The sequence below is a fragment of the Schistocerca serialis genome, chromosome 6 (assembly GCF_023864345.2).
Source record: "Schistocerca serialis cubense isolate TAMUIC-IGC-003099 chromosome 6, iqSchSeri2.2, whole genome shotgun sequence".
Classification (NCBI taxonomy): domain Eukaryota; kingdom Metazoa; phylum Arthropoda; class Insecta; order Orthoptera; family Acrididae; genus Schistocerca; species Schistocerca serialis.
In genome coordinates, this window is record NC_064643.1 from 717,015,274 (window position 1) to 717,033,436 (window position 18,163).

Here is an 18,163-nt window from a genome sequence, read left to right on the forward strand (position 1 = left end):
AGAGAAGTTTCTTGCCCTTTCTGTTAAGGTGCAACCCATGTCTCGTGAAGCTGTCTCTAAGTAGGAAGTCGACAGGTAGAAACTGAGTATTTAGATACAGTTTACATATATTTTCGAACTGTTCATTAGCCTTGATTATTTCTTTGTTTACGCATGATTCAGATGTATGATCATGTCTATGTGGAATTCCCATGACAATAGTTGCTTTAGTATTATTAGAATCAAGTATCCTATTCAAGTTTTGGACAGCACTCGGCAATTCATTTTTATAAACGTCATTGGCTCCCCCCCTATTACTGCATATTTATTTATATTTCTTGGAGACCTGTCTTTTATGTTTTTCTGATTTCATACAAGGGTGCTCCTGGTTTTACATAACTGCAAACTTTAACATCGTGATCTTCACGTAAGATTTTTGCTAATCCACGACTGCGACTATCCGAGTGGATATTTACCTTAAAGGATTTCTTCCCTGATGCACTTTTATTTGACAATGCAGTAGCAAATGAGTATTCACTATTTCTAATCTCTTCAAGAACACTGAAGCAATTATTTAATGGCACTTGGATGACAGATTCGTTTGGTTTTCGATGAGTGAACTTTTTAGGACTATTAAACTCAGCACAACTTTTATTTGGTGATGTATTAACACTGCTCAGTGACTGAAGATATATCAAGTCCTGTTTTAGCTTTACTATGTCGTCACACAGGATGTCAATGATTGTTTTTCTTTTGTTGCTAATTCACACAGAATATTGTCCAAATTTTGTTGCAAAGATCTGTGTTTACCGGGCTGATCACTATACACGAGAGTTTACATGTTCTTTTTTCCCAGTGTTTTTAATTAAGATTTGGCACGGCACGCACCAATTATCACACCCTGCATTGTATTTCTCGCACAGGGAACACTTAAACTCGCGATTTTTGTTACTAAAAACAGAGCTCACCAAATGTGTATCTTCTCCGGCATAATAGGTGTAAAACAAAGCATAGTGCTATAGATAGAATAATGTTGAATGAAACACATTTAGCTATCCAGAGAGCAATGCATGAAGCCTTCAGTAACAATCATAGCAGAATATTGTCCAATAATCCTTCACAAAACCCAAAGAAATCTGGTCATATGTTAAGGCTGAATTTGTGGCTGATTGAGTCTCTCTTCTAACTATAAACATAAATCCTTCAAACAAAAACCTGTGCCCAATTCTTGGAAAAAATCGCAGTACACCTGTGTACAAGAAGGGTAGTAGAAGTGGTCCGCAAAACCGCTGTGCAATATCCCTGACATTGATTTGTTTAGAATGTTAGAACATATACTGACTTCAAACATAATTAAGTATCTCGAACAGAGTGACCTCCTCCTTGCCAACCATCATGAATTCTGAAAACATCGATCTTATGAACACAACTTGTACTTTTCTCACATGACATACTGAAACATATGTATCAAGGCAGGCAGGTAGATGCAGTATTTCTTGACTTCCCAAAACCATTTGACTCAGTACCACACCTAAGCTTATTGTCAAAAATACCATCATAGGGGGTGTCAAGTGAAATTTGTGACTGTACTGAGGACTTTTTGGTAGGGAGAATGCATCATGTTATCTCAGATGGAGAGTCATAATCAGATGTAGAAGTAACCTTAGGGCACACCAGGGAAGTGTGTTGGGACCCTTGCTGTTCACGTAGTATATTAATGACTTTGCAGACAATATTAATAGTAACCTCAGACTTTTTGCAGATGACACAGTTTATCTATAATGAAATACTATCTGAAAGAAGCTACATAAATATTCAGCCACACCTTGAAAACATTTCAAACTGGTGGAAAGATTGACAACTTGCTTTAAATTTTTAGAAATGTAAAATTGTGAATTTCACCAAACAAAAAAACATAGTATCCTATGAATAGACTATCAACGAGTCACTTTTGAAATCAGCAAACTCATACAAATACCCGGGTGTAACACTTTGTAGGGATATGAAATGGAATGATCACATAGGTTCATTCACGGGTAAAGCAAGTGATACATTTTGGTTTGCTGGTAGAATACTGTGGAAGTGCAATCAGTCTACAAAGATTGCTTACAAATCACTCGTGTTACTGGTTCTAGTACATTGCTCAAGGGTGTGGGACTGATACCAAATCGGATTAACAGCAGATATTGAATACATAGATAGAAGAGCAACATGAATGGTCACAGGTTTGTTTGACCTGTGGGGGTGTGGTACAGATATGCTAAACAAACTGAACTGGCAGACTCCTGAAGATAGACAAACTATCCCAAAATTGATTGATTGATTTATTCATCCGTAGAACAATATACATCGCATAGATGTCATCAAATGTTTGTACAATATTTCTTATAAAATAAACGTGTCTCTTTACAGTATATACAGCTCCTATACTTAGTTCTACTTTTCTAATCATGTCAAGTTAAATTTGTTATGCAGTACAACGTTCATGAACATTAGTCTATAGTTATTTTAAATATTCGTCTGCAGTGTAGCAGCTATTATCTAGTAAATATTTTTTTAGCCTTTGACTTAGGGTGTGGGGATCATTTACACCTTTTATTTTTAGCGGTACAATTTAATACCATGATATAATACACTATTTTAAGTTTTTGACTTGTGTCTTCTGTTTAGATGTAAACAGTGTCTCGATTTGGTTCTATGGCCGTGAATTGTGCTGTTTGTGGTATACGGATTAATGTTTTTCCTTATGTACATTATGTTTTGATAAATATATTCACATGGAACTGTCAGAATTTCTACCTTTTTGAGCAACTCTTTGCAGTGTGCCCTGTTAGTGCTATTTGTTACTATTCGAACAGCTCTTTTCTGTATCTTGAAAATAGCTTGTATGTTTCCAGCATTCCCCCCCCCCCCCCCCCATAAAAAAACAAACATTATCCCATATCTGAGGACGGAATTCATATACCCATACCCAAAGTAGATTACTTTGAGGGAGGAAATATTGCACACTGGTACAAGAATTCTCACATGCCCTGTCCATTTTAGCTGACAGTCTACATTCATCCCCAAGAATTTACTGTTACACAATCAAGTACCTCATTGTTTACTTTCAGTGTAATGTCAATGGGTTTTTTATTTACTCGGAAGTTTATACAGTTTCTCTTTTTGACATTTAGGGTTACTTTATTCTTTAGTGGCCAGTTGTGGATGTCTCTGAGAGCTTTATTAGATTTGTTGTCTGTAATCACTACAGTGCCTGTCATAGGACTGGGCCCAGTACATTTCCCTGGGGGACACCTATATTAATATATATTGGATGAGATAAGTGTTTTACTACCAATCTTTGGCAAATATGTGAGATTTCAACTCTTTGCATCCTGTTTTCCAAGTATGATTTAAACCATTGCTTTGCTGTACCCCTTATTCCTAATATTTCTACTTTGTGTAATAAAATTCTGAGCTCAACTGTGTCAAAAGCCTGTTGCATTCTCACTCTTGTCTAATGCTTCTAATACGACTTTGGTAAACTGTGCTGTAGCTGTCTGTGTACTTTTTGTGGGCCTGAAATCAAATTGTTCACTGCGGAGAAGGTTAAATTTTTCTAGTTAGTCTATTTTTCATTATGGTTTCTATTATTTTGGAAATGCAAGATAACAAGGAAATTGGTCTGTGGTTTTCTACATTTTTTGCATTGCCATTTTTTAGTACTGGTATTAGTTTTGCTTGTTTCAGCTATTCAGGAAAGCAGCTCCATCTGAAAGCTAGATTAATTATTATTGTTAATGGGGTTTTTATGTTGTGTGTACATTTGTTTAGCACACTGACTAGGATCTCATCTAACCCTGTGGATTTTTTATTCTTTAGATGGTGTTTCACCCATGCCACTTCTTGCTCTGTTGTTGGAAAGGGCATTATTGTGTGTGATGGCTGGTCCTGTTGGTGTTGAACATATGTGTTTGGAAATTTCTGTTGCAATTCCTTAGCAATCCCACCAAAGTATTCATTCACAAAGTTTGCTAGTTCCTTTGGGTTGCTGATTTCAACATCTTTGCTTTTAATCTGTTTTTCCAGATTTTTTTGTCCATCATTTGCTGTCTCCTGTTTAATTATGTTCCAGATTGCTTTACTTTTGTTACCTGCCTTCAGTAATGTTTTGCCATTTGTAAGTTTCCTTTTTTTTTTTTTTTTTTTTTTTTTTTTTGCAGCTAGCAATACTTTTCAATAAGTTCTCCTGTAATTTTTGTAGTACTCACTGGGTCAGTCTGGCAATTTTTGATGGATGCAAGATACCTTAGGGTTTCAGAGGATTTTTTGATACCTCTGGTCACCAATTTATTTTTGTTTGTTGCTCCAATTGAATGCAGTGTTTTGGGGAATGCGTCCTCAAATTTTAGTTTAAATATTGTCATGAACTTATTAAACATTTTGTTTACATTTGTTTCTGCATACACTTCCTCCCACCCTTCATGCTGTAACTGAGACGAGAAATGGCATAGGTTTGATTCTGAGAAGGCCCTCTTGCATGCATTCAATTTAGCAGACTTCTACACTAATATTTGCTTTTAATATCTGACGGAGATGATCTGATAGGCCTAGATTTTGAACGAGTAAGTGACAGTGCTTTCTTTCTATGTCTGTTGCTACATGGTCTGTTATTGAGGAAGATTGTTTGGTCACTCTAGTTGGATAGTTAACGAGTGATGTTATGCCATAGCTGCAGAGAATGTTCAAGTAGGTACTACTAAGATCATCTGATTGCACTGTGTTGATGTTTAAATCCCCACATATGAGAATGTTCATTTTGGGACAAGTTACCTTTTCCAAGCTCTGATTGAGTTTTGAGACAAAAATGTCCATATTACCACTGAGGGATCTATATTCACAAAATACAATTAATTTTTTTTGACAAGCTGTTTTCTGTTATTTCAACTGCTGATAGTTCAAAATGTTTGTCTTCACTTAATGGTATAAGATCTTTACTAATTTTAAATGTTATGCCTTTTTTCACATAAATGCATGAACCCTTACCTTTCATATTAATTCTATTATAGGAATAGGTCAGGTCATAAGATGTTAATGCAAAATATATAATGTCATTTTCCTTACACCAATGTTCAGTAATAAACACAATGGTACTGTCTAGTTTTTGCAATTCTAATTCTAGTTGTTGAATTTTATTCTTTATGGACTGTATATTTTGGTGAAATACAGTGAAAAATTTAGTTCTACTTATTGTAATGGTTTCCTCCTCTTTGTGCTTGACATTATAAAATCTTTCATGTGGGATGGAGGCACTATTTTTTGCCTGCTTGTTACACTACACATTTCACCTGCAGCTGTTTCCTCTTCTTCTGTTGGTGGGGTTTGTGTGTCTTCTACTGCTGCTGCTGCTGCTGTTGTGAGTACGGCTGGGGATGCAGGTGTTTCCTCTTCTTCTGTTGTTGGTGTTTCTATTTCTACTACTATTGTTGTTGTTCCTGTGGGTGCAGTTGGACATGCAGTGACAGCTTCCATGTCTTCTGGATTATCTGGTACATAAGGATTTTGCAGGCCCACAATTGTCTTAGCTATGGATGGTTCTTTGCATGCTTTTTCTTCTGATGGCAGTGCAGTAGTGTTACAGCCTACTTATGAAGTTTCAAGAAGTGGGTTTAACTGATGACACTAGGAGTATACTACAACCTTCCATATATTGCTCATATAGTAATTGTGACGTTGTCAAGATATGATTAATTACAGCATGAAAGAGTCATTTAAACAGTCATTATTCCTGCACTTGGGTATATGAAGAAACATTAATAACTGATACAATGGGACATACCCTCTGCCACGCACTTTACGATCGTTCGCAGATTATAGATGTATATGTAGAAATATATCAAGAATATTTAGATGGCCGTATGAAATACTGTGTTTATTGTATCTGTAAAAAGTGGCTGAGTTACATAAAATAACACTGGGGGAAGACAGAGTAACAAATTGTGACCCACTCCCCCTCCCCACAAAGAACCGTCTCTCGGTTACGTGCATCGTTGAAAGAAACACGAGCGCAAATAGTGAGTTTCCTGCAGAAAATCACCTCAAGATATATTAGCAATACATTTACTTTCTTCCAGCTGTCCCCGTTTCTAGATATTTAGATTTTAAAAAAGAAGGTCTGTTCCTGACACCGTGAATGTTGGTGACGCTGTACCCTGTTCAAAGTTACGACTTTAATTAGAACTCATAATGCCATGCTGTAAATCGTGTCGTTAACTGGTATGTTGGGTATCACATGCAGTCCGCCGAGCGTCATACGAACACGCTGCGCTGTGTTGTTAAATTCAAATTACGCTCGAAAGTTTGCGACGTCGTGACGAAACACGTCGGATTGGTCACCAGTACGTCAGATCCGCCGGAGCCATCCAATAGTGTGTGAGGTAGTATTAGAAAAACAAAGCAGACATTCAGTCAACATGGGCGCAAAAGGCGTAATTGTGTTCCCGCTTGGAAAACCAGCAAAACTTTTAAAATGGGCCGTGGAGGAAGGATCTTTCGTTTCTATAGGTCGTGTGCTACTATTTTACAACCTAAATGTGGATGCAGAGAAACCGACAGAACAAAAATTGAAGGCAAAGACCGTGGGTGTAATTCGAAAGCTGTTGGTGAAGGAAGGCGAAATAATCGAACCAGGGTATGTAACTTACTTAATTAATGTTGTAGCGTGGTGCCTTTCGTAATCTGTGGTTGAAATTCATATTTTCATTATTTTATATGCCGTAATACTTGTTACACTAGCAGTATTATTGGAAATTAATTGTCGTGGGAGCAAGGAAATCAGTGTCGTGAATGAGTAGCGAAGTGGCACGATGTAAACAATAACAACAACAAAAGCATCATTGTGTCAGCGTTAATGTTGATGTTAATCAGAACTGGCATGACTGACGTGATCAGCGTACGTTAAAGTTTACCATTTTAACTGGTTGCATTCGGAAATTAATTTGACTAGTGACCGAAATATTTATTGACACAACGAGTAAAATTATTCCCCGATACCAGGCGTTTCTCCACCAGTTGACTCTAAAAAAAATTTAGAAGTGTACTTAAATGCCTATAGTCATGCTGACAAAAAACATGAAGACATTAATCACTAATAATTAATTTGCATCGAACTATTAGTGGAACAGTTGTGAACAGCATTTCATAACAGTGGTAACTCGTACATTGTATTGTAGGCCTTAGCGTGAATTCTTTTTTAAGGTACATTTGAAATAAATCTCGACATCGAGAATAATTAAAGAAATTGTTTGGTAAACCATCACAGTGGCTGTCATTGACCTATAAATATGCCTTCTCATTATTCCAATATTTGTGTAATACTAAATGGCGATACAATTATTAGTATACATTCTGCTCTGTTTTCTTGTCGTGGGCTATACATCATTCTTCAAGGAATTACCTCCCACATGAACATTCTCTTCGTTTGTTGTGGACTGCAGGCTTGGATAGATTTGTCTGATTCAACAACAACTTGGTTTCTGGATTTGGTTTTTACTAAGTGTTCCATTTTTATTTCACAGATGAGTGTGAATATAGCTTTCTGGCAATTTTGGCCCTGAACTATGGTCTCATAGTTAGAGTAGAGATATCATATCTTCATGTAGTAAACCATAGTATGCAAACCGTTCCTACATTTTTATTTAAGATTGAATGAATTCGTCAGTAAGACCTTTAAATAAAGTTGAAGGATTCATTCATACTCAAATTAAAACTAAAGACACATCAGTGTCATCTGTATCATTATCACTGATTCTCAAGTAGGCTTAGTCTTTGCTCTCGTCAGTATTTTCTGGCTTCGAGAATACTGGCATCAGCATTATTAAACATGTGCTTATTTGTAGGATGCAGAGGTGTAGTCCACTACTCAAGTATAGGCAATCATTTTTTTGCATGGTATTAAAATGATGGACACACGCACATGTCCAAACATATAGGCTATATGTCCATCATGTTAACACCATAAACCAAGTAATTAGTTTTACAGGTATGACAGAAATGACAGGTAAGATATTGCTTGACCAAGTGGCATTGTGTTGTCCTAGTACTTCATAAAGACAGTAAACAGGGAACGTTAAACTTAAAACCAGATTGTTAATAGGGGGAGCAAAGTACAGCGATGAAAGTATTTTGCATCTAGTGTATACCCTTCAGTAAGAATTACCTTGCAGTTTTATGTATATACAGGATGTCCCAGGAGGTGTTGTCGATATTCAGGGATATGACATGAACAACCATTCGAAGCAAAACAGTCTAGTGACCATTTGCTCTAAAATGCACAGCTTAAGAGTTATGAGCACTTCATCTTTCAGGTGTGAACTAAATCTCTTTTACTTCAGGATCTTTGCTTTCCATATTTTGAGAGGTGGTAGTATGGACCAAAACAAGAAAAAATATCCAGTAAATGTGGGCTCTTAAAGTGCATACATTAAGAGCTATGAGCACTTGCTTGTCTTTGCTGCTGTGAAACTCATCTCTTCTACTGAACTACTGTGCTACTATACTACTTTGCTTCGAATGATCATTCCTTTTATGTGTAGATCTAGACTCCTGAATATTGACCATTTCTGTCTGGACATCCTGTATAAGACTGGTATCTATTTACATCTCTAGTTCCGTAGGACCTTGACAACCAAATCTCCAAGGTCATTGACCATGTCAGTACATGAAATTACAACATAAGAGTAATAACAGATAAAATAAAATGTTTATGAACCCAAAAAAAAGTCATCCATAAGTTTAAGTAAACGCAATAAACAATATTACGTAGGCATCAGTTAAATTTTTCAAGGAAATCCTCGACGGAACAGGAGGAGTGACCCATGAGGAAACTCTTCAATTTCGATTTGAAAGCGTGTTGATTACTGCTAAGATTTTTGAATTCTTGTGGTAACTTATTGAAAATGGATGCAACAGTATACTGCACACCTTTCTGCACAAGAGTTAAGGAAGTGCTGCAGTCAAAATGCAGATTGGATTTCTGCCTAGTATTAACTGAGTGAAAGCTGCTAACTCTTGGGAATAAGCTGATACTGTTAACTAGAAATGACAGAAAAGATTATATATATTGAGAGGCCAATGTCAGAATACCCAGACTAGTGAACAGGAGTTGACATGAGGTTCGTGAACTGACACCATTTATCGCACAAACTGCTGAGAATGGGAAGAGTTATCCCAAAATACAAGGGCATTTCGAAAAGTAAAGATACAATGGCTCGCAGTCCTTAAATAGAACATTTATTTAGAAAAAGACAGTTACATCTTATTAACTGGATTATTTGTTATTTTTCGACATAATCAACCCCGTTATCCAAACATTTGTTAAGTGGGTGCGCAAGCTTTTGTATCCCACAGTCATAAAAGGTTGCCGCCTGTTGTCGGAAGCACATTTCAACTTCATCTTTGATCTCTTCATCATCGTGGAATGATTTTCCACCAAGATGTGACTTCAGGTAACGGAAAACATGGAAGTCGGTGGGCGCAAGGTCTGGGCTGTATGGCGAACGGTCCAATACGTCCCATTTGAATTGTTAGAGTAGTGCTTTGGTTACGAGCACTGTGTGAGGCCGAGCGTTGTCATGAAGCAAGCGGACTTCACTTGTCAGCATCCCCCTGCGTTTGTTTTAAATTGCCCTTCGAAGACGTTTCAAAGTCTGGCAATATGCAGCAGCATTAATTGTCGTTCCAGGAGGCGTAAATTCCAACAGAAGAATGCCTTGTCTGTCGCAAAAAACAGAAGCCATGATTTTCTTCACTGAAATTGATGTTTTGCATTTCTTGGCTTTTGGTGAATTCAAATGGCACCATTGCATTGATTGTTGCTTGGATTCAGGTGTATGGTGATAAACCCACGTCTCGTCACCTGTCACAATGTGATCAAGGAACTCATCACCTGCTTCAGCATAGCGTGTGAGGAAGCCGAGTGCAAAGCCCATCCTTTTCTTTTTGTGTTCTTCTGTTAACAGTTTTGGAACCCAGCGTGCACACAATTTCCTGTACTCTAACTTGACAGTCACACCATCATAAAGAGTTGTCATTGACACGCCTGGTATGATCTGATGCAATCCTTTCAATGTGAGGCGTCTATTCACATGAATTGCTTCCTCCGTTCTCCGAAGAAGGGTATCAAAGATCACAGATGGCCGACCTATTCTTTGTTCGTCATGAACATTGGTCCTACCTTCAGAGAAATGACGACACAGTTTCGTTACATTTTGTCGATTCGTAATGTTCCCGTAAACAGAAACAATTTCTTTGTGAATATCTGCTGGTCACTGACCTTTTGCATGAAGAAAACATATGACGGAGCGCACTTCGCATTTGGTGGGATTCTGAATCGGTGCAGCCATTTTTAACGTGACCTACTCCAACCAGAAGCAACGTTCAACTGCCGAACGACTGCGAGGAGGAAGCTAACGGTTCAAGGTTAACACCAGGGTTGCCAACTTGCTTGCCAAAACTCTTCTGCTCCTCCCAGGAATCCCCTCAGACCCCATGTCACAGCCATTCTCAACACTGTGAATAATGACATTTTACTGTCTGTTGTCAAAGTAAGAGGTGAACCAATTGTGAGCTACTCCCTGTATTCCATAATGGTCCAACTTCTGGAGCAATATTCGGAAATACGGAAGCGTCCGATCCCACCCGTCTGCTTTGACCCATGACGTCACAAATATGGCAGAAACAAAAACACACACACACACACACACACACTTTCCACAAGAAGCCTAATGACACTAACGGGACAAGCGCGGGAAATGGGGTGTTTTGGGTGGGGGGGGGGGGGGGGGCAAACTAAATATAAACAAATTTAGACGCCTTGCGTAGCTACAACGTGTAAGTGAAGACAGCCATGCATGAATACCCACCCACCTCCCCAGGGGTCGTAACCCCTGCAACCCATAGAAGATAAAAATGCTTCAGTAGCTGATTAGTGTTTTTTGTCTTTAAAAAAAAAAAAATCTCACGGGATAGAACGAACAGATCAGAAAGATAAATATAATAAACTAAAACAGAAATTGGAGGAAACAGATAATTAAAATAAGTAATAAGTGTTTTTAAATAAAAAAAAAAAAAATCTCACGAGATAGAACGAACAGATCAGAAAAGTAAATAAAATAAGATAAAACAGAACTGGAGACAGCCACACTCAAACCAAACTCCGTGCCGTCATGACGTCACACACGACAACACCCTTACGTCACGGTTCAAAGCCGATGCGTGGGATCGGACGCTTCTGTCGACCCCAATATTCTGTGATAAGCACAATCAAACTCCTTAGTTAAATAAAAAAATATGCCTAGCGTTCAAAATCTTTTGTTTATTCCATCCAGTACTTCACAGAGAGAAGACAACATAGCCTTTACAGTTGTTAAATGACTACTGAAGCCGAACAACACCTTTGATAGCAAATTATGTGATATAAAATGATCAATTATCCTTACATACACTGCCTTTTCAACAACTTTAGCAAACACTGATGGCATAGAAACAGGTTAAAATTGTCTACATTATCGCTTTCTCCCTTTTTATAAAGCTGCTGTACTACTAAGTACTTTAATCGTTCAGCAGAATGACGATTATTAAAGGAAAAATTACAAATATGGGTAAGTACAGGGCTAACATGTGCAGCACAGTAATGTAATCATTGTATAGAGTCATGGATATTCTTTCTTAAATTTATACTTCGTAAAACTGTAACTAAGAATTATCTCTGGAAATAAAAATATTGTGTTAGGCTCTCCACCGTATCCATGATAGTTCTTAGTCTTCAGTTAATTATTGACTCAGTCTCCCCATTGTCAGTATCACAGAGGAGTATTTCAGACATCAGTCTCGGAAACGCATTTTCCAAGAGAGTTGTAAGTTTCCCTGTAGAAACTAAGTTTTTATTTAATTTACCAGCAATGCTCAGAAAATAATTGTTAAATACTTATCACTAACAGAAATATTTTTACTACGAACTGACTTTATATTGTCGATCTTGTGCTGCTGACCAGACACTTCCTTCACAACTGACCATATAGTTTTAATTTTATCCTGTGATTTAGCTATTCTATTTGTGTACCACATACTCTTTGCCTTACTAATAACATTTTTAAGCATTTTACAATACTGTTTGCAGTGGGCTACTGTAGCGTGATTGTAACTACTTCTAACGTTTTGATATAATTCCTGCTTTCTACTACATGATGTCCTTATCCCACTAGTCAGCCACCCAGGCTGGCTTTTACTGCTATTACCCCATTTAGAACATTCTAATGGAAAGCAACTCTCAAAGACCATGAGAAATGTGTTAAGAAAATCATTGTATTTGTCATCTATGTCGTGGGCACTATATACATCCTGCCACTCTTGTTCCTAAACAAGGTTTAAAAAACTCGCTCTTGCCAATGGATTAGCTTTTCTATACAGTTTGTAATTATATTTGACATTTGTTTGAGTACAAAAGCCTCATAGTGTTAAATTTTGTGCATCATGGTCTGAAAGGCCATTAACCCTTGTAGTATCAGAGTGCCCGCGTAGTTATGAAGAATGAATAAAAGTGACTAAATAAATCTCGGGTGAACAGCCTGATATGAGTGTGCATAGGACACAATACTTCGGCAATCGACCACATTGCCATCATCGGGTGCGCTGATGTACTGAATGGCAGTGGGCCGGCGCCAGGTATATCTAGGACAATCCCCCTCCTCTCTCAGGCGCTTCCTATGAGTCAGTGCAGTCCGCACTCCACACGCAGTCTAGGTACAGCATCCGTTCTCCTGCTGTCTGGGCGCGGCGTCCTAGGTGTTCTCGTTCAGGAGGGTCTGCCGGCACCACTCTCATTATTCTTCCCCGCGGGGCCTACTTGGTGACAGCGCATACCGCAAGATTGACACCGATCCTACCAAGAGGGTCGAGAGGAAGACTCTGGCACTTCTCAAGGATTCTGGCTTCCCTGACGAGATTACCAAGAAGCTACGCCCGAGGGCTGCTGTTCCTCCTAGACTTAACGGACTGCCGAAGGTGCACAAGGAATCGATTCCGTTACGTCCCATTGTCAGCAATATTGGTGCCCCAACGTACCTTCTCACCCAGCACCTCAAACAAATGCTTAGCCCTTATGTTGGGAGATGTACACACCATATCTGTAACTCCGTGGATTTCTTGGGACGCATCAACAACCTTACACTTAAGGAATCTGACATACTGTTGAGCTTCGATGTGGTATCTCTATTCACTAAAGTTCTGTTACAAGAATCCTTGGAACTCATCAGCCAGAAATTTGACGAAGAGACCACCAACCTTTTCAGACAATTTCTGACATCAACTTACTTCTTATTTGATGGTGAATACTACGAGCAGACAGAAGGAGTAGCTATGGGGAGCCCACTCTCACCCGTTGTTGCAAATATGTACATGGAACATTTCGAGGAGGAAGCTCTTGAATCAGCACATCTAAAACCCATCTGTTTCTTTAGATATGTGGATGATACATTCGTTATCTGGCCACATGGAAGAGAGAAACTGGCAGACTTCCTCATACATCTCAACTCCAGACACGAGAATATTAAGTTCACCATGGAGATCGAAATGGATAGGATGCTCCCTTTCCTAGATGTTGTGATTAGAAGACGAGCTGGCGGCACTTTGGGCCACAGCGTGTATGGGAAGAGGTTGCACACTGATTCGTACCTACATGTGGATAGCTGCCACCACCCGGCACGAAAGAATGGTGTGCTCAAAACTCTTAGCTCACACCATCTCCAACAGGGACAGTCCCCAACAAGAATTGGACCATCTGAAGACCGTGTTTCGGAGGAACGGTTACAAGGAAGGACAAATTCGGAAGACTCTACATCCCACACCTGCAGCACCGGCGGAAACTGAGGATGAACCTCAGGAGGAGGCGGCCTTGGCTACTATTCTGTTTTGTGGGGCCTTATCTGGAAAAATTGGACGCATTTTACATAAACACCAAGTGAAAACCATTTTCCGTCCTCCAAGCAAAAGCAAGAGCCTTCTCAGTAGTGTCAAGGACAACCTTGGTCTACGTAAATTAGGGGTTTATCAGATACCTTGCCAATGCGGGAGTGTATACATAGGTCAGACCATTCGTACCATTGAGGACCGATGCTGAGAACATCAACGGCACACTAGACTGCAACAGCCCAGTAAGCCGAAAATCGCTGAGGATTGCCCGCCGGAACTCCACAGCATGGATTATGACCAAACCAAAGTCCTGACACAGACTTCCAAATACTGGGACTGTGTCGTCAAAGAAGCCATAGAGATTAGGGTAAGGGAGCCACAACTAAATAGTGACAGCGGTTACATCCTTAGCAAGGTGTGAGAACCTGCGGTCACCCAGATTAAGAAGAAAAAGGATATTTCCCAGAGTGTACTGACGTCGGGGCAGAAGGGAAGAATAACGAGAGCGGTGCCGGCAGACCCTCCTGAACGAGAAAACCTAGGACGCCGCGCCTAGACGGCAGGAGAATGGATGCTGTACCTGAACCGCGTGTGGGGCGCGGGCCGCTACTACATGTTTCGTGCACCTACAGCTACAAGAGGCTCCTCTCCACTAAACTGTGACAGTTGGTCAAATCTATTGGAAATATGCAAAGTGCAACTGTCTGAATAGCTCCTCCTAGCTGCCTTCTTGCCAACTGCCAGTTCCCATTCCCTAGCATCTTTCACCCTCCTCAACCTATCTAGTTCCTCCTTTGCGTATTGTAACTGCACCTGAAGGGCACAAATCTTACGCTCCTGCTCCTCTGTAGACGTATTTCTGCTGCAGATTCTGCATTCCCAGGAGAAGATCTCACTAGAATGCCTACTGGCTTCCCCACTACATTCCCCTCAGTGAAAATTCTTTGAACAAATCCCACACCATAACCCACTACTCACAAGCCTACGACAAAGCCCACACTTCTCATTCATGGTAAAATTTTACTGTTACTGAAAAAATTGAACATCTGCGTTACTGAAGTTCAGTTACACCAGTAGAACTATTTATAGAACTAACACTAGTTGTCTCGAAATTCACTCTCTACTAAGAAAGCAACAACTTTTATTAATACTACTAACCACAATTAATACCAATACCACCAAAAATTCACACAATTTCTTAGCTAAAACCAAAAAATTCAAGCAGCCACTGGAGCACTCAATGAAGTTAAAACAGTGAATGAAAATTTTACTGAAATATTTCACTAGAAACAATAAGAAACATCAGCTGAAAACTACCACACGAAATTTACTAAATGACTTCAATGCACAGACAACTAAAAAAAAAACCACAGTGAGCGAATGTTTCCAGAAGTTTATTAAACCATTATTTCGCCAGAAACAGCATGAGACATCGTTGGAAACTACTAAGTTTAAAAACTGTATAACAGTGCACAAACAACTTTGTCAGAACTTAACTGAAGAACCAACCACCGCAGATGCAACTGCACACCACAAAATGTAAACACACTAAATATAGAGTGATCATAGGCCTTGGTCCACTCTGTGGATCAGTCTGTTGCTACAACCTTTATTTCATGTTCATATTTATTTGCTATACCAGTTCCCAACCAGAGTGTCATCTTCCAACTAATTTAGATGCCAGGCTGCATTACAGATCAGTCTGTCACGATTACCAAGATTTCGAGGGAGTTAGTATCAGACTCAAACCCATTTGGATGCGTAAAGATTACTATTTGTTCACAATGTCTTGTCTGAGTTTTCATTGGAGTGCTGGGAGCAAGGAAGCAAGCTCTGCCTACCAAAGCCCAACACATTGACATCTGAGGGGAGAGTGAGTATTCAGAGGGTGCAAACTGCAGCTTCTTCATGCAACGATGACATTATACATGTGCTTACTATTTAATCACTACATGTCAAATACTTTGTAATGACTACTGTACACACATGTTCAATATTATTAGATCACAAGACACTCATGGCCCAAAGTCAACTGACTTTACTGACTTCAGCCGATCCAGATCTAGGGTGTCCTCATTCAGGTCATTGTGAAGAAACTATACATAAAATACCATTATGCTGTGATACTGACTGTTTTTTGTCTGATGCATTATCCAAATCCTCATGAATTACCCAGTTTCTTTTACTTCCATGCTGGGATGTTACGCAGCTAAGGAGGCAGATGGGGAAGATCAGTGCAGTGCAGTGGGAAAATGAAGTGTAAGATGTGGTGCGCCAGTAATTCTGGCTTTTGCAAGCATCATGGCATAAATTGTAAATATTTTATGTTGATTTTATTGTTATAGTTGTTGTGACTACTAGTTAGCCATTATACTCTTTGTTATGGGTGACAAAGGAAATACAACAAATATTTCATGAATAATCAAGAGTGCTATTTGGGTTCACCAACTTGGAACTAAATTGTCACCTTTCAGGGTAATTTACACGTTGGACTATATCACTGATCAGTCTGTTAACACAACATATGTTTCAAGAAAATAAAATAAACACAAAACAAAATATTGTCAGTGTTCTATACTTTCCCTGTCTGTGCACTTTTATCGTCACACACCACAACACCATTATGTCACAGGTTGACGCCCGCTTCCAGTATCGGTAGGCTCAGTTGATTTATTTGTCCCTTCCCTGCAAATGGGTCACACACTTTTACTTGACCACTGAGTGGAAGATGCGGGAAATAGAAGCTTGTGATTCGCTTGTAGCACATTGACTGAGACAAGCCCCACCTCCTTTTCCCAGAGCAACTGGCTTATGGTGTGTAAAAGAAATGAACTGTAATGGATTAATGCACCACACACAAGTGTCGTGACAGTTTATGGCAAGTTGCTCATTTTTTAACGTAATAATAATCACTCTGCACATCAATGCGCATGGGTCAACGCTGTATTTACAGCTATGTAATCTGCGGCAAACAATACTATTATATAGTTAAGGTTGTCAACAAGCATAAACAGAATGAGATGTTCACTCTGCAGTGGAGTGTGTGCTGATATGAAACTTCCTGGTAGATTAAAACTGTGTGCCGGACCAAGACTCGAACTCGGGACCTTTGCCTTTCGCGAGCAAGTGCTCTGCCAACTGAGCTACCCAAGCACGACTCACACCCCGTCCTCACAACTTTACTTCTGCCAGTACCTCGTCTCCTACCTTCCAAACTTAACAGAAGCTCTTCTGCGAACATTGCAGAACCAGCACTCCTGAAAGAAAGGATATTGCGGAGACTTGGCTTAGCCACAGGCTGGGGGATGTTTCCAGAATGTGATTTTCACTCTGCAGCGGAGTGTGCGCTGATATGAAACTTCCTGGCAGATTAAAACTGTGTGCCCCGAGGACGGCACGTGAGTCGTGCTTGGGTAGCTCACTTGGCAGAGCATTTGCCCGCGAAAGGCAAAGGTCCCGAGTTCAAGTCTCGGTCTGGCACACAGTTTTAATCTGCCAGGAAGTTTCAAGCATAAACATTCCTGAAAGGCAAGAAGTCAGCTGCTAGCAGCAATCGCAGAGGGGCCAAGTAAAAGTGCGTAACTTTTAGGTGCATAATGTGATTTTCCAGGGAACACATTGTGTGTAGCTCAAGGTGGTGGATACCAGTCGTGATTGTAATTTAACGTGACAAAAAAAAAAAAAAAAACAACCATCTGAGTTTAAAAAATTTAAAAAACCCAACAGTATTTAATTATGAAAATTTAATTAATGTACAAAGTGGTACATAGTTATTTTACAGAAACTGAAAAGAGTCACTATGTTTATTGAAGGCAACTGTTTACTGTTTTAAGAATATGTTTTATTAATGTTGTGTTTTAACTTTTCTCTCAGTGTAAGAAACATACTTAAATAACATTTACACTTCCAGGGGAAAAAAGACCCTCAAACGTGATGTAAAATCCTAATGTCGGTAAAGTACAATTTAGCCCTTTTTGGAAGCAGTAGAAATTTATAGATCTTCACTGATTTCTCAGCTCTTTTTCTCTCCTACCTTATCCCCTAATTTTGACCGAACTGGAGAAGTTTCTCCAGTGGATGCAATGCTAGCAGGGAAATAAATGAGGATTTTCACAAAATTAATGTGCCCTGTTGGTAAACTTCCTTTTTTGCTGATTTCAGCTCATTATCTTCCACCATTGGTGTGGTTGAAACTGTGTTACAATTGCATCAGAAGACACAGTAGCAGGAAAAT

The 18,163-nt window shown here is 39.3% G+C and overlaps 1 protein-coding gene across 1 annotated transcript in view; it reads left to right on the plus strand.

Moving 5' to 3' along the window:
- Window positions 1–6,413: 6,413 nt before the first annotated feature.
- Window positions 6,414–18,163, plus strand: part of LOC126484279 (RNA polymerase II subunit A C-terminal domain phosphatase) — a 95,558-nt gene continuing 83,808 nt past the window's right edge. The window contains exon 1 of the mRNA XM_050107705.1: window positions 6,414–6,652. Coding sequence (XP_049963662.1) covers window positions 6,435–6,652 — 218 coding nt within the window. The 5' untranslated portion in view covers window positions 6,414–6,434. The remainder of the gene's footprint in view (window positions 6,653–18,163) is intronic.